Source organism: Lissotriton helveticus, chromosome 10 (assembly GCF_964261635.1).
Source record: "Lissotriton helveticus chromosome 10, aLisHel1.1, whole genome shotgun sequence".
In the NCBI taxonomy this organism is placed as follows: Eukaryota; Metazoa; Chordata; class Amphibia; order Caudata; family Salamandridae; genus Lissotriton; species Lissotriton helveticus.
In genome coordinates, this window is record NC_136071.1 from 889,007,326 (window position 1) to 889,029,651 (window position 22,326).

The 22,326-nt window shown below is 39.2% G+C and overlaps 1 protein-coding gene across 5 annotated transcripts in view; it reads right to left on the bottom strand.

Annotated features, from left to right (window-relative positions):
* ULK4 (unc-51 like kinase 4) overlaps nucleotides 1–22,326 on the bottom strand; it is a 2,246,396-nt gene that overhangs the window by 1,220,749 nt on the left and 1,003,321 nt on the right. For all 5 annotated transcript variants that reach the window (XM_078663530.1, XM_078663529.1, XM_078663527.1 and 2 more), the window contains 3 exons: nucleotides 15,790–15,841; nucleotides 15,546–15,690; nucleotides 8,495–8,587 (listed from right to left, as the gene is read on the bottom strand). In XM_078663530.1, coding sequence (XP_078519656.1) covers nucleotides 8,495–8,587; nucleotides 15,546–15,690; nucleotides 15,790–15,841 — 290 coding nt within the window. The remainder of the gene's footprint in view (nucleotides 1–8,494; nucleotides 8,588–15,545; nucleotides 15,691–15,789; nucleotides 15,842–22,326) is intronic.

Genomic DNA, 22,326 nt, shown 5'->3' on the forward strand with positions numbered 1-22,326 from the left:
TGACAGAACTGCATCCGGCTACTTCATAAACTTCGATGATTCCTCTGAAGACCTCAGTGAATCAAAAACACAGCCATCAACAAAAACCTTTAAAGATAAAGTTAAAGAACTTTTGAAACAACTGAAAGAAACATATCTGATTTCTCCATGGATCGAATTTTGGGTGGGTTTTGGTGCATCTATCCTCATACTTTGGCTCATCATGGTACTAACTTTGGGACGCTTCATTGAGGGAAAATATGCCAAAATGGACACAGCAAGTCAGAAAATCAACTTGATCCTCAAACCACACACATCTTCACACGTCGAGAAAAGAGAACTTTCTTCAGTCAACTTCACAGCCAATCCTATACCAGGTGGGGTAGCATGGGACAACACTGACTACGAAATCTATGGTCCGGTTGAAATCCTGAAATATCCACACCAAATTAAGATCTCATTGAGTGACTTTGTAAAACCAAGCTCATTTGCTGATGATTGGGACTTCGAAAGTATAAATAATATGATGTCTGACCTAGTGATGTCTGCTAAATTTACCAAACATGATTATTTGCAGGGTTCTACAAATTATGATAGTATGTACTGTTATAACCACTATGGTAACCATTTTCTACATAATCTGCAAAACTTAGAAATGTTTTAAATTATAATCAATGGGAACATTGTGCAACCCCTCCAAAAGGAAGCTCAAGAACGTTTTATGACAAATATCCATATTTTTCAGGTTTTAACACAAGTAATGCTGAAACATTTTATTTCAAATTGTCAAATAAGACAGGGACAAAGACCTTGATAACAAACACGAAATTGATATATTCAGACTCATTCTTTGAACAAATGAATACTTTTGGTTTTGATTATTAGGACAAACATGTTGAAGTAAAAAGTGTTTGGGGTACGAAAGAATGGCAAGTACAAGGTATAGAATCTTTGTTTAGAGCCTGCATGATCCCAGAACAAATTATATTTTTAAATGACACTGTTCAACAAACCACCTGTCTTGGCCTAGCCAAAATCAAAGACTTAAATAAACCGTCTATTCCAAAACCAACAATGTACAGCAATAACTCTACAGATGAGGAAATAGACGTAAACTATGTATTAAACCAAAACAGAACACATCCAGATTGGAAACAGTGGTTGATCTGGCCCACAGATACTAATAACTGTCAAGACAGATTCCTGAACAAAACACAGGGGTTCAAATTGACCAGGCCAGACCCTAGATATTCCCAAAGACAACACCCAGGGATAATAACCACCTACAGTGTGGGCAAATTATGCCTTTAATGGCTACAAACTTCCACACTGGCAGAAATTAAGCAACACCTAACTTTACTTACTGATGGTGCTGACTTGCGTGATTTCATTATGGGACCGCGCAAACAGCGTCAAAAACGTTTCATAGCAGCCTCTGTATATGCAGCATACAACGAGGCCTGGAAGGTGACTCAAATTGAAACAGCAGAAAGAATACGGGAAATTGACCGTATTAATTTGGAAAAATCACTTTCTGTAGTGGACAATGGGTTAATGACTCTGTCCTCCAGAATTTTTTCTTTGGACAGCATTGTGTCTTCAGCAATCGACATAATATCGCAAGACTTACTGTTGTTACAACACGGTCAGTCTCAATTGCGTTCTATTGTACAGCTTGGCTGGACGTTACAAAATCTGCGTTCAGGCTGTGTGCCTTGGCGTTTAATCAACACAACGTCACTTTTCAATATCTTTAACCTTACTGATAAACAAATCAGTATGGCACAAAAGGGAGCTGATTATACAATCCTGAGCATTGAGAAACTCGAAAGATTACCAGTGACAATGTCAGAACGACCTGTCAGTGAATGGATAATACATGGGATAATTAATATTCCAATATCTACCTTCAGGTTTCAATACTGCCAAAAATATATACAGGCTGGCATGTACGAAAAATTAGGAAAAGGGTACATTAAAACAACATGGAACTTACCCTATTCACATGCATGTGTCAGTAATAAAGGACAGAAAGTGTTTCTTAGTGGCAATAATTGTGCGATGTCACTAAGCGGTACACTTCTGTGTAACGGAATAAGTTTGCATGGAGCCTGTGAAGGGAATTCAAATAACCTTTCATGTCACCAGCAAGGCGCACCTGCAACAGAGATAGAACCATTCTTTCAAAGACTCTACAATGGGAGTTACATTCTAATTGTAGATCGCAGATGTTGTAGTCTTATGCCCGGGACTCCTTATCTCGTAACTACGACTGCGAAGGTCAAGTGCTGTGGACGCTTATTGTTCCCCAGCTCCTTTCAAGACAGGGAGGCAAGGGCATGGCCCAACTTGAAAATTACTTCTATTCGAATAGATACTTTGAGCAGAATGAAAACAGTGCTTCTTCAGACGCCAACCAGGCTCACGTCATCAAAAGAAACGTATGATCTCCTAGTCGCAAGGACGACTGCAGAGATTCACTCCTTATTATCAACTAATTCCCCCATACATTTCGCAGAAATCCTGAATGAAATCTTAAATATTTCTGATACCAGCGGAGTCTCAAAAGTATTTAAGACAGTATTTTCGATGGCATTAACACCATTCAAAGCCATACTGGGTATTTTTCCAGATTTCGTCCATTCGATTTTTGGCGGACTTCCCCTCATTTTGGGACTAATTGCAGGAATCCTATTCTTGGTCCTAATATTTCGTTATGGCAAACCATGTCACAGACAAAACACCTACGACAAGGGAAGAAACAATCCGAGCCATTGGATACCGGGACCGGATATCAAAAATCCTGGGACTATCCCGGCTTAGAGACCTGAACATGACTTGGTTTCTTTCATTTCGACCAATGTGGCATCGATGTGTTTTACCTGTATTAAGGTGCCTGCTATGCGGAGAAGAATGCGTGTTAGACACCTGTCTGACGCTACAATCGTATGCGCCAATGGATGCAGAAACATTGTTGAGTCCAATAAAGGCTCATGCTTTGTGCTGCCCTCAACGGCTACCAATCCTGATGACGGCATTCGTGGAAGCTTCACCATCACGATTAAGGGGTAGTGAAGTTCAAGATGAAAGCAGCATCGATCAGGTACGACCTTCTGTCATCAATCCAAATCAAAACGCCAGTGGAGACAATCATGCGAACGAATGCATGGTTACCCCTTTTTCCGAGTTGGTGGAACTCTCCCAGGAAGCTGTTGACAGCTTTTTCGACAGTCTAAATGATATGATGTTCTCTCCAGAGCAGAAATAGAGACTTTTGAGCAAGCTCGCACACGGCGTTCCCTGAATTTGGCCTTCAACTTTAATAACAGAATACCATGAACAATTTTCCCTCCAGTTCACGGACAGCAATTTTTTCAGCAGCCCCAAAAATATTTTTACGATTTTTTCGGGACACTTATCTTCTGCTTAAAGTAAGAACTATTCTTAGAGAACTAAAATTTCTATTTTTAGATACTTTATAGACATTAGTTGCCCGCTGGTATGTTCATAATTATTTTATTCTGTGATGAAATGGTCTCGAACCTTTTTTCTGTATTAAGAGCCATTTCATGTGTAAATTCTCATATACCAATTAGCAATAATGTATACATATGCGTGATTACTTTAGCATTATTCTACAGCTTGAGTGCATATATTACATGTGACTGTTTTTTCCGTATATTTGATAATTTCAAAATGCATTATGTGTTTTGGGGTGGTAAGGTATACACTATACTCTACAGTCTGTTTTACTATGCATAGATTCGTAAATATGTCCATAGTTAGCGTGGAGTGGGTGTGATGTATTCCTATAGGTTCTGTATCGATCCCCCTATTCCTGACCCTATTCTGGTTAATAAGTTAACTAGCAGCCAGCCCATGATGCTGAAAACCCCCATGATGCAGGAACCGTTATCTGAAAAAGCCACACTACGGCACAGGAACGTGTTATCTGATTAGGTCATAACGCTTGCCATCTAATTAGACAAGCGATATTCCTCCAGCCCCTGATAAGGCATACGGAGTTCTCAAAACAAATCAAACCTATGACAACCTGGGAAAAACCCTGCGGCCATTGTTTTGATTTCATCGAGAACTTCAGCAAAAGAATGTGCTAACGACCGAGTCGTATGACATCCTTATTGACGTATCTATGTCCATCCTTACGTCAATCTCGGCACCTTAAAGGTATAAATATTACCGATATTGCCCTATGCAAACACACGCGGTGGTGACGAGATCGGAGCAGCCAGACTTGCCGAAGCCCAGAGCAGACCCCGCTGGCGCAGCCCCGCCTTCCTGACGCGCTGAGAACGACACGCTGCCTTTTCTCCTGCCGAGAAATCCAGCTCCGGCGCTTCCGGGTAGCCCTCGCAGGCAGCCTGGAATATCGAGACCAGAGACGAGAGATACCATCCCTCATTCATCCTAGATTCCAGGTACAGAACTGAATAACCCCTCACAGAGAATTCCATAGTCAGTCACTTGGCAAAACAAACTTAACTTAAACTGTAACTTTCTATTCCCACCCACGTATTAGGCTTAGGTCAGGTACACGGGGTAGGCGTAGTTAGAAACACCAGTTGAGTACGATTAGTCAAATGTATATATGTATGTATCTATTTTATTCATTTTAAACCTTCATATGGCTTAGAAACCATATCAATGTTTTTACAGTATTATTTTATACTTCTGCTTTTAATGTATGCACTTTACTTAACCATAAGTATTGCAATAATATCGATCCATTTCTCTTGTATGAGAAAAGAGACTGATCAATAAATAACATCTTTTATTGAACACGCCCGTCTCTTCCTTTTCTCTACAATCTGGTGAGACTAAGAATGCACGTACTGACTGAGTAAAATAAGTCGTCTTTTGTTTTCACACGACTCTAGAGATACACTCTTGATTAGGGGAGAGCAAAGTTGTCATGTTCTATGGTTGTCAGAAACTAAATCCCTTCTTGTCTATCCAGGGAGGTTCAACTCCTCCTTGCCTATTCGAGAAAGTTTCTAGTGAACTCTGAGCTAGCTGGCAAACCCAAAACTTTAAGTCTAATATCGACAGTAGTAGACCTAGTTAACGTCTGGTCTAGGCCTATACTATTGAAGGTATTATTCCAATGCGCAGAGCCTATTGGGATAATAGGAACTACACTACAAGATCCAGAGGCAATGCTGCCTACCTCAGAAGCAGGATTAGAAGAATCCTTTAGCCTTTTCAACCACAGAAGTAAACGACCCTCTCTATCCCTGAGAGTCTTTTGAGGCATGGTTCTGCAGATCTTACAGTCAGAGGCCTGATGATCTGGGTACAGGCAATAGATACACTTTTTATGTGGATCTTTCTCAAAAAGCCGAAGCTTACCACAGCAATCACAGGCTCAAAAGAGAGATTTCTTAGAAGACATCCTTGAAAGTAGAAAAATTGAAGTTAGAGTTAAGAAAACTGAGCAGAGCTCAGGGAGACTCCCTTTCACACGACGTGCGGTAGAAAATATGAGAGCCTGAGCCTCTGGGGAGAACATTCTGGTGGGTGCTGGCGCCTGATTGGCTGTAGTTTGGACTATACATAATGACTATGAGAGTCATAGATGTGGAAGTTTTTCTTACTGTAGCATTGGCTACTTTACTTCCTGGTTCTTTTTCTATTAGTATTACTACATATTTATGGCATATTATTGCTTTTTTATGTACCGTGGGACTCCCACTCCGACGACGGGGAATGATTCAGGCATGTGAATCTATGAAAGACACCCCTAATACTGGAGAAGTTATGTTAAAAAATACCTAGCTCCTGTGGAATAGGAATTTTAATATTCCATGGGGCCGGTATTGTTAAAAAGGTGTAGGTCGGAGGTGTATTGTTTCAATGCACAAAGCCTACTGTGTGTGTCAACATGTTACGAAGCGTGCTGCTTCTTCTTCAGGACAAGTTAACAGATCCATACCGTTTTCACATAGATCTGATGACAATGTCAAAATTCATATAGTGCTATATAAACAGGTAGTAAATGCTACGTGTTAGAGGCAGACTCGTCTTAATATAAAATACGATACCAATTCGGATTGCCGTAAAGTGTAATCTGAAAGTGAAACACAGCATTTAACAAAATCTTAGGTATGCGATGAATTGTGTGTACAAAAATGTGGTGACCTGTAAAGAAGTGATATTTACAGTGCTTATGCATCATCATAGTATTAGATGTGATCTATTTTCACTGGTCACTGACATGACATCGCGACCAATTAGAATCCGAATTTTTGAACATAAGAGCAACGTCCGGAGGAGTACCACCAAGATGGCAACACACTACCTGACATCAAAACACACAGTGCATGATCTACTATGGACAGTCAGCGAGCAAATACAATCCGAGAGTGGCTTAATTCATAAAGAACAACGATGGGTGTTTTGTCTGGGCACCCACATAGAGGGTCTTCAGGATGACATACCATAGAGCCAGTTCACCTGAACTTATTGGTAGTGTGACACTTTCCTTTTAAGATACCAACCATCAGTGCTATATATATCCCTTGAGAAGTTTCGTCATCCTATAGTTTATTCGGTACCTCAAGTGCAGAACAGCGCCAGCTATATGGGTTAGCGTCCTAGAAGCACCAGGAGCAGAAGTGCTCTTCAAGTAAATCCATATCCAAGTCAACGAGGGCAGTGTAGACCCTCAGACACACTGCAGCCGGCAGCACGCACAGGCATTTCTGTTAACGATGCAGCAATCAGACTGCCTTTGGCGGCAAACTAATCAATTAGGACTAGTATAAATAGAGGCCACCATGCGGTCTCAGTGTATCTACGGAGCTGCAAGGAGGAGATGTTTGTGCGAGGCAGTACCCTGGTGAATGCAAGTATGGCACAGCCGATTTAGGGCGGTTAGACGATGATCCCAACACCCCGTTGACATCTACTATGGACTCGAGATCAGACAGATCTAATGCCCCTTTTCTCGTTTAGTTTCTAAGGCTCCTAGGTCATTGCCATTCATACAACAAGCATGTACCCCTTTGTTCCCTCTTTGTTGTGCATCCCACTATCTCATTATAACGCCTCTTCAAACCCCACAGTGTCAACCATGAAGTGTTCCATGTAGAGTGTGTGTTTTCTGTTTATTGTTTGTGCGTCTTGTATTGTCCCTTTTTTTTACAGGACACTGCACCGGTGTAGAGATCACATCTAATCCTATGATGAAAAATAAGCACTGTAAACATCACTTCTTTACAGGTCACCACTTTTTTGTACACGGAATGCATCGCATACCTAATGTATTTTTAAATGCTATGTTTCTCTTTCAGATTACACTTTACGACAATCTGAATTGGTATCGTATTTTATATTAAGATGAGTCTGTCTCTAACACGTAGCATTTACTACCTGTTTATATAGCACTATATGAATTTTGACATTGACATTAGATCTATGTGAGAACGGTAGGGATCTGTTAAGCTGTCCTGAAGAAGAAGTGCACGCTTTGAAATATGTTGACACACACAGGAGGCTTTGTGCATTGAAACAATACACCTATGACCACACGTTTTTTAACAATACCGGCCACATTGAATATTAAAGTTTCTATTCCACAGGAGCGAGGTATTTTTTAACTCACCTTCACCCCCTGACCCTTCCACTCACTCATTCCTACACCGCATATAGTTAACAATATCAGTGTTCCCGCGTATCCGTAGGTAGTAGCACGCCGCGTCCCGTAGAGGGGCACGAAGACCCCTATGATGAAGCATGACACCAAGGGCCCTTTGGTGTGTGAGGGGTTATTTAAGAAACACTATGTGCTTCCAACCATTGTAGGTAATGCGCATGACCCTTGAATTAAAACCCTCCACTGAGTCCCTGAAGGGTGAATCCTAGTGTTTATGAATGATTCCAAAGGGGGGCTGTCCACATACCTTAAAGTGGGGCCCCCTAAATTTTGTTACACTGGTGTATTAAATGCATCCAAAACCACTATCTCTTATTGCCTGAGTGGGAAGTATCTTCAAATAAATGAAAGAGTGCTAGTTAACACTCAATGTTCAGTGAATAAGGACTATGTACATATTGGTTAACAAGGAAATGTGCACAATCAGTTTTTTAATTTTGATGTTGACTGCCATTGTAAGAGTTATGGTTCAAAAAAGGTTTTACAAGCCGTTACATACATAGATGTTACATTCATTTGATTCAACTTAGTAGCCCATGATTTGTTTAAAACAAGCACATGGATCGAAAATTCCTTTATCGGTAAAGTTCAAATTGATTACAACCTTTCTGATAGACAAAATGCACTTGTGGAAACTGTGATTACCTTGTTTTTATTCTTTTGTTGGAAGGGCCAGTGAAACAACTTTTAATTCACAACCCATTTACTGTGTAGTAAAGCATAAAATAGTAATAATTTTTAGAGATTACATCAATACAATTTTACTACTACTCATTACAACCTCTTCAATCAAATATATTATTTGAATTTACAGGTAAAATAAAATAATCAATTGTTTACCTGGTAAATGAAGGGTAGTTCTCGGTGAGAGCCACTAACAATTTCAGAGCATACACTGGTATCGGCTCCACCTCCAACAGAATATTATCATACCTACCGAAAAAACAAACATTTTAGATATACTAGTCACAAGAGCAATCTCATACCTAACTAAGATGAAGGCAAGGCAAAAACTGAATACGGTTACGTTTCTTTTGACCTCAATCAGTATTTACATGTTGAAATAATGGACTTTAACAACAGTACAGTTTGACTTCATATACTGAATAAAAGACTTTGACATGTATGGATAGAGCCTGCTTCTCCTGTAGAGCTGTTATGGCCTATCAAAAGGAAAAGGAAAACAAAGCCTAGAAGGGACATGTGAACAGTCCTGAAAGAGAGAAAATCACAAATTGGTAAGCAGTAATATATAGAAAAAAACAATTATCTTACTTTCAGTAATGATATGACTGATGAATACTATGTTTACCCACAGATTACTCAACTAGTAATATGCCTAGGTGTCAGAGTGGTCATGAGAATGTATAGGCTAAGCTGGCTAGGTGTCACATACGACATAATGACTCCAGGTTTATAGCGGAGCAGCATGGCTACTACCTTCATTGGTAGTGGCCGACAGAGACCACAAAGTGCCGGCAAGGAAGTCATTGCTGACTAAAGTTCCTAAGCCAGAAAAGCAAGGAAAAGACACCCTACTCTGAAAAATATTAAATGGAAAAAAATAGAAAACCAGAGTCCTCAGAACATGGGCCCATGATTACTAATCTGCAGCAAAACAGAGCAGCCATCGAAAAATGTTATGAAACATAGGTTTTTCTTCTAGCGAAGATATTACTTGTTATAAATGACTCATCTAGAAATACTTAACTGGAAAACAATGAATGTGGAAGAGGGTTTGTTCGAGAGCAAAGCTTACTAACAATCAGCTTGAGAACAGTACAGCCTAACCACCTCTTATCACTGTCTAACCATTACTGTCTCGTTTATATGTGCCCATTTTCCTGTTTTCTTTAACACGGATTAGCCGTATGGTATGCGTTTACTTAAGTTTACTGCATTTCAGATATATTGAGTACATTTTAATGGATTAAATGTTGTTTTGACTTCTTATATTAATATTGGATGCATACTCCTGAATGAAGATTGATGCTAAACACGACATCCTACTCATTCTCCATCAAATTGTAAAATACAAATGGACATACATTTTCCAGCACAAACGAAATAAGGGACTAGAAATGTTATTGAGCAGAATAAGGCAATTTATTGGCTTGAAGCCGAGGGTAATTTCGGTTTGCAGCTAGGCAGCACTTATACACACTTTATATTTTATCAGGACACAGCCTTATTTTTTCATTATTCGCAAACTTGCCATGCCTTTTTCATAACACTCTTTTAACCAATCGTCCACTTTGATAAATTGAGAGACTGGAATAAAGCAGCATCTTAAGACCATGGTTATCGTAAAGAGTTATGCACTCTTGAGATATATGGTAGTTTACATGTTTGTCTGATGGCATGTCTTGCAAATGTTTTTGCTATCACAACTGTCAAGCTGACCTTTTTATAAAACGTTGAAGTGGAATTGAGCACAGCAATGTATGGTCTGTGACATTCTGACTGAGTATCATGTTCACGCTTTCTTCTCCTTTATAATCTAAGGTGTCTGTGTCAGTTTCTGAAGCCAGTTGCTCATGGATACATTGTTGCTGCTTCTACAGTTTGTAAAACAGTTTACCCCCACTTCTGGTATGGCATATTTTCAAACCTTTTGGTTGAAAACATACAATACCTTAGGTAAGCTTGGTTGGGCGCTATAACATAAAGAAAGTTTCTGTCTTAGCTCCCTTGATGGCATATATCCTACTACCTATCCTGAGATACTGGTCCGATGGCCTTGACAGAGCACACCAAGGCTTGTTACTGGGACTTCTATAAGGACACCGTCAGAAAAACGGTCTGAAAGTTGAGTCCCTCGGCGCAAAAGTGAGAGATGGGAAAGGCCCTGTGAGTGAGTGTCCTTTTTTTGCTGGCACTTAACATGCATCTTGGGCCTGATGCAGAAGGCACAAGAAGCGATGCCAAGGATGGGCGGCCTGCAATAGTTGGAGGGAGCTTTGGAACGGAGAATCAATGGATGCAGGAGCAAGGACTGACACCAGGATTTGAGTAGGTGCAATTCTGCAAATGCCTTTTCCTTCCATTCTTTATCCCCTTCAGTCTCAGCTATATACAGCTCTAATTGTGTGGTCAAACCTCTTTCTTTCAAATTACATAGAGGGGGCTTGGGGCCAGACCCTTGCTCACAATCAAATGGCTTTGTTGTCTGGTCAGCCCCTTGTTAACAATCAGATGACTTTCTTGTCTGGTCAGCCCCTTGCTCCCAATTGGATAGCTTTCTTGTCTAACTCCCTTCACTACTCCTAATTCAACAGCTTTCCTCCCTATTCATGTGTATGTTACGCCCAGGATTAGTTCGATCTCTCAGTGTTCTGATTGGTTGACTTGTATCCTTCTTGTGCTGGGCATGCTTGCATTCGGGAAAACTATTTTTTTCTTTACATTGAACACACTCCGTGGAAGTACATGTGTTCTCTTTCCTTCTCCTGGTTGTGTTGCTTGCCCGACAACATTACCCCACTCAATCCCGTGCTCTTCCCCATCCACCTAGTTTAATACCACTATTCCTCACTCCCCGATGCTATCCGCCTGTCCCTGCAAGACATTGCTGGGCTGCCTGCAAAGTTTACTTGCTTCTTGCCTGTTTTTATCTTTTACAAAAAATACTTGTATTCATAGATCTAACATGGGCGTCCGTCATGTTATATTGCCAAATAAGAAATGGCCACCAGTGGCATGGATGAATGCCAATTGGTATGTGGGGTCGCACTCTAACTTTTCACAAAGTATTTACTTTCTCGTATGTTTTTCACGGTGGGTGGTGCTGAGCTGGTAATCCTTCTGGGCACGAGGATTCTAAATTACTGCAATGATATGTGTGTTCTGGACACCAAAGCACATCACCATGCTCGCACTCGAATCATAACTGTTCAAAACAAATTTACATGTCTTAATTTCTTCAAGGTAATTTATTTATTCTTGAATTTTGACTATTTCATTCATAGTCTTTGTTAAATGTTCAAATTTTAATTTCATTCACTTTGATTCAGATTTTAGCCCAATGCATTTCGGGCTCATAGCCCTTCGTCGGGGGACTTTGTACCATCTGTCCGGCGAATTCAATGTGTAGGCTCAGAGGATTCAATTCGCGGGTAAACGATTCATTCCTAACGCGTCTTCCGGCGCCAGAAGACGCCTACACATTGAAATTGCTCGACAGATGTGTAAATTTGTTTTGAACAGTTATGATTCGAGTGCGAGCATGGTGATGTGCTTTGGTGTCCATGCCTGGATGGTAGCACCCATACAGTTGTAGTAAAATTAGATGAAATGGTTAATGTTTCTTAAATTTACAATTTTTATTACAATCATTTTACCACCACATTAAGATGGCACCATGTTTTCTTTTACCATTCTTTTTTTTTTGTGGCATACGCTTGAAAAAAAACTTCATAAGGATAACCATCACACAACTTTGCATAAGCCAGACCTATCGTCTTTGTCAATGCTTCTTTTACAAAGCTACCATATACTTTTAACACATCAGTTATTAAATACATTTAAATATCTCCTGGAACAAATGGTTTCATATTCAATTAAATATAATTTCACGATCTGTAAATATATCTTCTTTCGCCTTTAGCATTGACTTTTCATAGATATAAATACAATGCGGCACAAATTAACATTTTCGCCTTCTTTAGAACCTTTTGCTGAATTGTGAGAAATGCCTTGTACATACATTAACTCTGAATCTGACTCTGTAAACCAGTATTGAAAGACAGAGAACATTAAGAAAGAAGATAACTGAATACAGTTGGGATAATCGATTTTCTAGGAATATTGCAGTCCTTCAGCTCACACAGTGTTTTACCCAAGCTTAAAACATAGGTTATGTAATTAACTTTTCATAGCACGTTTCTACCCTTTGCATGGCTTCCCAGCATTTTCGGGCGCCAGGGAGTGCCTATCCGTGTTTTTGAGGGCTTTCTCTCTGATCAGAGTAATTTGTAATAGATTTTAATCTTTAGTAATAGTACATTTTATTGTGTGTGATAAAATCATAATATAATAAATTTTAGTAAAGAAAAAGAAAATTAAAAATGGCTAATCTTCCCGTTATTATAAAGCAGGAAGTTAAAAACAATCTAAACACCTATAAAATAAAACTCATCAGTGCTTAATTTGTGCCAGTGTTTGCCAGTGCCGAGCACCTGTTTATAAACACTAGCACTTAATTATGTCTGTCCACCACATGGTGGCGATTTCTGTCTTTTTGAAGGCTAGCAAACTGTTTCACACTTCCATATTATTAAAAACCATAACAAGTCAATCGTTCGCACTCACGGCAGCCTGGAATAGTTCAAATTGTCACACTTATGCAAATTGGAACCCGGCACCTATCTGTTTACAAATTAACCGCTGTCAGAGAATATTCTCTCTCTGATAAAAACTGGAGTGTTCTTTAAAGCAACCCTGTTTGTATTTGAGACCCTGGAGTTTAGATATTTCAGTTTGCGATTGCCATATTTTTTTTATGGATTACCCTGGTACATTTCCCAGTCAATATGAAATCAGCTTCCAACTGTCTGCAGGGCAGTCCATCAAAACTTCACAAGGTGGCGGATGATTTGATTACTTTTGCCAAAGAAAAAGAGCACGACAGTGCTTGTTTAGTCCTACAAGATTCGTCATTGAAGTAAACGCCCAGATGTTTTTTGTGCAGGTGTAGCAGTGTGGTGAAAAGGCAAATTACATAGTCTATGATCTCTAAACTCCAGGCACAGAAGTGACAAACAATTTTCTTTGGTTTTCTACTCCACAAACCCTCAAGGTCTACGTTCGAGATGTATCATAATAATAAGTGAAGAAAGTAATTTTTGCGGACTCATTACAGTCAGCTGTTGCTTTTCATTGCAGGCAGCAACGTATTCCATAATTTGCAAAACACTTTTGTCTCTTTCATTGGTTGGTTCACTTTTGTCTGTTTTAATATTGTGCTATTCCGAATACGTTCCGCCCCTGGAGCATAGCTCTCACACCACGCTTTTTTCTAAATATTATTTGTACTTAAGTTTTCCTTCCCCACCCCCGCTGCCCCTCTCCCGCATCATGGTCGTTGTTGCTATTGGCTTTACCAATTTCAGAGGCTTTTAAAATCCGCCAGCACTGACAAAGCCAAGCCCAACCACATCAAAAGGACAGAACACAAAACATTCTTGTCTATACTTTCGTGATGGCCTCGGTGCTGCTTGACAAAATATACATTACATCTGCGCCTCAGACAAAGCAGCACACTTCTAGAATATATAGAAACAATGTTTTCTATACTTTCAAAATAGCCACTGCGTTCCATGATGTGACGTATTGCGGCCTTATGTCACATCATTCAACGTGATGTGCATTTAGAATCTGTAGAAAACAATGTTTTATTTACTTTCAAAATGACTGCCACGTTGAATGACATGATGACCCAACATGTGATGCATCACACAACACAAATGCCATCAGACAACAAAGATGACAATGCACCACTGTTCAAGACTGTTAGCGGTAGAGATTTTTGCCTATCATTAGATGACAATTTCACAGAAACTAAGGTTTCCATGTCTAATTGTATGATTAAGTTTAATAATGGTTCATCAATCTTCCGTGCCTGTGGTTTGGCCTACAGCTGCACATAATCAACACGGTCATATGCAGCAGTATAGTTTGCAAAACATGAGGATTTTGCTGTTAGGACTAAAAATTATTTTGCTGGTTAGTGATGCCAGGGATGAAGACTGTGTCAAGTGCTGAGCAAATGGGATAGAATCCCCTCTGTTTGTTAACGCAAGACTGTTTACCGTGGCCCAGGCTTCTAAGTTTTTTTTAGTTTTTTTTAGAACCAGTCTGGCAAAAGAATTACCTTTCAGTTCATATAAAGTAATGTCTTTAATTGGTAGGGTCTGATTTACTGCGTTTTTTTGTAGGGTGGTTTTAAGACCGAACCCTTCCAGCACAGTGGAAGCATGCTACTTATAAGGATGTTGCTGCAAAGTGGATTAAGGGCCGCTGCCCGTTCGTGTGGCTAAGGTTTTAGATTGTCGACAAGTATTTAATTTGGGTCAGCAGTTCTGGAAGTGTTGCTTGCGAGGATGAATGATGACTAGCCGAGAAAGATGGCGTGAGTGTTGTTGGCTCCCATAGTACTCCTGGCGTGTTATTGCCTGATGAGTTTTAGCTTTAACTACTGCTATCACCCATTAGGAGCCAACACTTACTGCAATTTGTTTTTAATTTTAAAATGCGCCTGTCCATCTGTCCTCTAGGCTCTTGCTTGATCAATGATAGGTTTGTTTTGTAGTCACATTTTATTTGCAAGATTTCAGAACCTCTAGCGGCACCTGATGAATATTTTAGGATGGATCTTATTGCCTACCTGTAGTTTTTTAATGTTGCTGACTTTTGAGGAAACAATTCCTTCTTTGAATGAATAACAACATTGTTGGTCCTCATTTTCAGTGCCAAGGGATTTTAGCGAAGTAATACCAAACAGGAATTACTGATGCTGTGAGGTTCTGTCCTTTCCTGGTTAGGAGCACCTCATTCAGAATCTGGGAGGTCAGTATGCGCGATGAACTAAGGTAATGGAGTTTGTGCGCCAGATTACTACATATTTCCCCGCTTTCCAATTTCTTGTCGCTGGGCGCACCTAGCCAGTTTTGATCTTGTGAAATATACATGGGGAAAATAACATATGTGTGGGATAAAGCTGCACAATTTATAATGCTAATTCAAATGTAATCTTCTGTTTCCACCTGAATCCGGCTCTCAGAAAAGCAGGATAAGCCGAAAGACGTTCTCTTAATCCTTGCAGAGCAACCCACCCCTCTACACCTACTTCTCCAAATACCTTGAAACAGTAATGCACAGCAGCTGTACTCACTGTGGAATCAACGAATCCCTAATGAGAGACAAGAACTTTCTGTTGGATTCCTGGCTCTCCTCTCTCTCCCCTGCAATGACCTCGGGGCTGGCAAGTAATGATGTGGTCTCCGCTAGCAGTCGCAAACTCAAGAGCCTCCATTCCACTAGAAAGACAAAATGCCAACAACGTCACCACAATCTAGCATAATCACAGAAAAAAATCCATAATTTAGGGAAATGTTAGTTGATGTGGTCAGTCTTACCATTTTGACTGTTGACCAAAGAAACTAATGGTGGAAGGATGAAATCCACAACCTAAAAAAAGAGCATTCAAAAATCTGGTTTAGATTACTGCCCGGAAAGAAACACAGATTTAGCTTAACTCTGGTCTATATTTATCCGATAGCAAAACATTTTGATGGCAAGTAAAAATGTGTTTATGTATCATCAGCTCTCAAAGTTCCTATCTAGAGCATGCGTAGAGTTTAATGAAAGGGATAGAATGTAAGAGTTGTAACCACAATCAAGCGCTGAAGAACACCACACAGAAACTGCTGTTTAAGCAGAGCATATAAGTAATGCCATAGCAAAGAAAGCAAAAACAAGCACGCTTTGAATACAAATCAACAAAAAATACACTTGAAGTCAAATATACATTTGAGTTCCTTAAGGGGAAAACACTAGTCACGATTGTTGAAATTAAAGTCCATATCTTAACTGCGTGCATCCGTATCATCACCATGTTTTAATAGCAAAATATACAGAATACCAAACAAACGATTAAAAAAATGTATTTTAGTTTTTTTCAGGAAAACCCACATTTTGCTTTTTTTTGTACTTTGGTGATGGTCATTTGTCCAGAATTACTATTGATTGTTGCGCTCTCTAACATATGACTTTGGTTTAAAGGCCTTTATGGTAGACTGCAGTCATTTAAAAAAAAAAAAAGTCTATGTTAAAGGAAGCTAACAAGTAATTATGAGGTTCAATTCACAAAGGTAAATCTACGTATTTCAATGTCCACACTTAGGTTTACAACTAGATATAGGTGTGACTCTCCACCTAAATGCAATTAGAGGAGATTTAGAGTGAAAAGGCAAAGTATATGTCTTCATCCCGTGGGGATACGTACAACACAGTAAAGCTACTGCTAGTAGTTTCATGGATGCATTTTAGGCATACATCCACTAACTGTAGGTCTATGTAATGTACGCAGTGAACTACTATTAAGCTAATTAGAACTATGAAGGGGAAAACAGGCATTACCTGAGGAAAGTATAAATCTGACAAACATTACTACTGGGAGCACATAAACAATGCCCATGCCTTGGGCTCAACACTCTTTCACTTGTGATACCAGAGGATAGGGAGCCACACCCAGTCTACAGTTGTGTTGTGCGTGTGTGTGTGTATGTGTATTATTTTGAGTGTGGGTAGTTTAATGTTGGATGTGAGCGGAGTCGTTTCCCCTATGCATCTGCAAAGTATAGTTATAGGACTACTTTTTCCACATAAAATGTATTTAATAAATTTTAATTTTATTACCATGTGTACAATATGAAGTATAGAAGTGCATAAAATCTCACACGTTAAATCACCAATATTCACATTAATTTCATTTTTTATCTTCATTGTATGTACACATTTTAATAACATGATCTGTACAGGTGTCTACAATATATGCATTTATAAGTAATATTTTTACATTACTTTCATCTGGTTTATTAGGTTTGTACAAGTGTGTTGTATGAGGATGCATGAAATGTCATTATATCACCAATATTTACATTATTGTATTGTATTGTAATTACGCTTACTACCCCTGATGAGGCGTCAAAGCACTTTTTCGGCGAGTAGCACGCTACTCCGGGAACCATAAAGGATTAGCGTTGAATTAGTATAGTGAAATATGTGAATTAGTATAGTGAAATATGAGAGTAATTAAAGTGGTGGATAGGTTAGTCAGTTATTTGTATTTGGAAGGATAGCGGAAAGATATGAGGAAAACATTTTTGTATTTATATAGCGCTTGTTACCCCTGATGGGGTGTTGAAGCGCCTTTTTTTGGGGGGGGCATTAGAACGCTACTCCGGAAACTCATAAAGGATTAGTGGTGAATTAATATGGTGAAATATGAAAGTAATTTGAGTGGTGGATATTAGTCAGTTATTTGGAGTACGAAGGATAGCGGAGGGATAGAAGGGGGAAAAAGGTTTGCATTTATATAGCGCTTGTCAACCCTGAAGGGGTGTTGAAGTGCTTTTCTGGCGAGTAGCACGCTACTCCGGAACCCATAAAGGATTAGTGTTGAAAATTAGTATAGTGAAATATAAATTAATTTGAGTGGTGGATATGTTATTCAGTTATTTGGATAGAGAAAGGTAGTGGCAAGATAGAAGAGGGACAGAGGTTTGTATTTACATAGCGCTTGTTACCTCTGATGGGGTTTGATGCGCTTTTTTTGGTGAGTAGCACACTACTCTGGAACCTATAAGGATTAGTGTTGAATTAGTATAGTGAAATATGAAAGTAATTGGAGTGGTGGATATGTTAGTCAGTTATTTGGATTGATAAGGGTTGGGGAGGGGTAGAATAGGTAAAAGGTTTGCATTTATATAGCGCTTGTAACCCTGATGGGGTGTTGAAGTGCTTTAATGGCGAGTAGCTCACTACTCCGGAACCCATAAAGGATTAGTGTTGAAAATTAGTATAGTGAAATATGAAAATAGTTTGAGTGGTGGATGTGTTATTCAGATGGATAGAGAAAGGTAGAGGAGGGATAGAAGAGGGAAAAAGGTTTGCATTTATATAATGCTTGCTTACCTCTGATGAGGTGTTGAAGCGCTTTTTTGGCGAGTAGCATATTACTCTGGGATCCATAAAGGCTTAGTGGTGAATTAGTATAGTGGAATATGACATTTGAGAAGTGAACATGTTAGTCTATTATTTTGATTGAAAAGGATAGTGGAGGGATAGGAGTGAAGGGTTTTTAATTTTTTGGGAGGTCATAGCAGTAGGAGGAGGCTTTTGGATAAGTAAAAAGGGGTCGTTGTTCCCTATGAGCCTAACAGATCCCTTCGTTCCATGGGAATGGGTTTGCTCAAGATCCCTCGTATAAAAAAAGCGAGAATGGGAGGTCGATCATTCCGCTCGTTGGCAGCCAACAAATGGAACTCCCTCCCCTCCAACATTAGGCTAGCGAATAATGAGCTCACTTTTAGAAAACTACTAAAAACCCATTTATTCACCCTGTAGTTCTCTTCCTCAGACACCCTGATTCTTCTCCACAGCGCGGGGATACGCCCGGTGGTGTCACCATGCGCTTTATAAGCCCCTTTAATAATAAAGAGTCAGAGGAAAGAGTTTGGAAAGGTTTGTTCTGGGGATCGGAATAGTAAAAGATGTCAGATGATGCAAGGAGGGGCAGAGTAAGGGAGAGTGTAGAAAGGGTTATTTTGGAGATCATAGTAGTGGTATGGGGTTTGGGATAAATGAGAGAGTGCGTGTAGAGGATATATTGATAGATGTATAGGGTGAGAAATAGGGTAGTGCATTGGAAATAATAGTAGAAAGAAGTTTGAGATGAGTCAGAAAGTTGGGTTAGAAGATGTATTGTGAGACGTATAGGGTGAGAAATAGGGTAGTGGATTGGCTCTACTGAATTTGAAAAAAGTGATAAATATATAGATCCATAAGTATATTAAAAGTATATAGATGCATAAAGGAGGTAGGAATATGTAGATTAAAGCTAGTGCTAGAGGTACAGGATGAGAAATAGGGTAATGCATTGTATATGCTTTTCAGGAGGAAAGTAACAAACACACAGATCCAAGTACATGGAAGGTACATAGATGTACAATGGAAGAAGTACCATGTAGACCAAAGATGCACCGGATAAACTCCAGTTTTCAAGTGTTATTGTACTTCTTTTAAACATAAATATTCTACATGTTTACACAAAGCAATACACAAAGATAGGTACATATCTATAGTTATATGTAAATGTGTGATTAATAAGTCACATGTTGTATCACCAATATTAACATTCACTTAATTTTTATGTTTTAACATTTTATTTGTACATTTTCATTAACCTAATCTGTACAGGTTGCTACAATATATGCATTTATAAGTACCATTTTTACATTTCTTTCATCCGGTTTATTTATTACATTTGTACAATATGTTGTATGAGAATGTATGAAATGTCTAAAGTTATATCACCATTTTTATTTTTTATTTATATATTTTTATGTGTACGTCTTTCTACTGGTAATGATATTCCCTGCCTCGATTGAGTCCTTTGAAGAGTGTGGTCATATGTAGTGTGGGACTTACTTTAAATCTTTGCTGGAATATATTTGAGCCTATTTGGGCTGTGGTAGATGTGGGTGTAACTTTAGTGAATTGCAAATGACTTGCCCTTTTTTAATTGTAGGTGCTATTTATATAGAGCTTACTACCCATGAAATTGAGTTGTAGGTGTGTTTTTGCATTTGTATCCAAATATCTGAGCACCTCCTTAATTCCTCCTTTCTTCCTTTAACTTTGTAGTAGATGTTCCTAATTTTTCTGTCATCCCCCCCTTGACATGCTCAGATTTACATCAAAAACCGATATTTATGTGTGCATATTTCACCACCATTGTAGTAAAGAATCCCGTGCATAAGGACTAGAACAGTTGTAGGAGGCAATCTCTGCACGTCTTTGTGAACTGCATTTTTGAGCATGTGAAGTATTACTATAGAAGGGCTACTTCTCATGCTCATTGTGAAGGTTGTATGACGTTACAACGCAGGCTTTTACCCCGCATGACGTTGCAACGCAATGTTTTACACCGACTTGCTGTCGGGGGTGCACTGGATGTTGGAATAGTATCATTTACTCTTCCAACTCCAGTCTGTGCAATAGTAGGGAGAGTGTGGGAGTTAAATCCAACACCTCCTACCCCAAGCCATTTTCGCTGCAACGGCATGCGGGGTAAAAGCATGCGTTGTAATGAATGCGGTGTAACGTTGTTTCCCATTGTGAATGGGGCCCCTGTTTTAAGCTCATGCCTGTTTCTACAACAATGTGGACAACAAGCAACTGCTAGGACAAACGGTGAATTTGTGCCCTCCTAAACAGAATCATAATATTCTGGCTGTGCTCATTTGTATCTTGAGAAGAATAACACTCACTTCAGAAGCTCTGCTTCAAAACAGGGCAGCACTCGCTCTGAAATTGAGCCATTTTTTATCCAAATGAAGACATCATCAGGAACTGGACAAGGGTTCCGGAGATGCTAAATGGCTTGGATAGACCATCAAAGAATAAAATTTAGTGTGGTGGATTACAAATCCTGCTGGATTAACAAACCCAACATCTTTCTTTGAACTATTGTGTAGTACCTTTGCACGATTTGTGTTATTTTATTAATTGTATAAGTGTCTAACCATTAATATAATAAATCAAATACGTTGACTACTGTCATTAAAATTGGGCAATGTTTATTTTTTTAAATACGTTTAGCCAAGCTTTAATATTGTACTGGTCAGTATTTCGTATTTCATTCTGACTCAAACTTAATTATTATTATCAAGCAAAATATTCCTGCCTCTATATAAGGGGTGTTCACACGATTCTTCTCTGCAAGCCAACGTGAAGGATTACAGTAACCTTCTCCAACACCCAAACATCATGCACTTTTTGATTTCTTCCTGATCCCATTTCTCAAAAGCCTTCTAATTCAGGACAACTGTTGCTACAGGTGCCCTGAGGTGTCTTGTGTATTTCGTGTTCGTATTCCATGTGTGTGTGTGAGGTATGCTTCAAAGGATGAATGTGGCTGATTAATGGAAAGTTTGTGTGTTTATTCTGGCATAAGCCTAGCAGTTACTTAAAAACATCTGACAGGAGCTATATCAAGAGCTTGTCCTGTAATAAGAATTTACAACCGCCAATGCACATGACTTATTAAACGCCTTTGTGAAGGCAGACACAGATGTCAATCCTAGCAAACTGTTCAAGCGCATATTGTGACATTAAATCAATTTTTATATTCTTCAGGCCATGTCTCTCCTAATTACTTTAAATAACAATATCTGGCTCCTCGAAAGCACTGCAACATTAACCTCATTCCTATGTAACCAACCCACTAGAACAGGTAGCTCTTTCCTAGATACAGGATTATACTGAATCTAATAATCTCATTAATCTTTAGCAAGCCAGCTTTATGAATCGCATGGGACACAGAACATGGCAAATGAAAAACAACAGTGTTTACCCTTCATTTCATTAGACAAGCACCCCTAACCATGCCATATCTCTTAATAACCTAACAAAACTTGACACTAAAAGGACTGTTCATGACAAGATGAACAAGTTACTTAGCTTTGATACCTATCTTTCTGGTGAATACGCTATCAACCTGTAGATTTCTTACCTTTTGAATATTCCAGGCATCAGACTGAATCCGGAAACTCTTCGAAAGCTACCCATGCCATGTAACCATTTCGCCATCGGAAGTGAAGCTATTGTGACGTCACTGAAGCCATAAAGAACTCTCCTCCTCCCCGCCCCCCAAGAGCCCTGATGTCTGTTTCCTATCCATTTTGTATGCACCTTTGAGGCAAACCAGATGAGAACGATATCAGCCAAGTAAGTCTTCAGTACTACATCTAGAAATTGGACCTTATTAAAATGGTCGACTTAGTAGCTAGCCATAAAAATTGAGGAAGACAGCGGTTTGGTGAGTAATCTGCAGGTAGATATGAGTATCCATCAGAAAGATTGCTACTGAAGATAAGTAACTTTTTTTG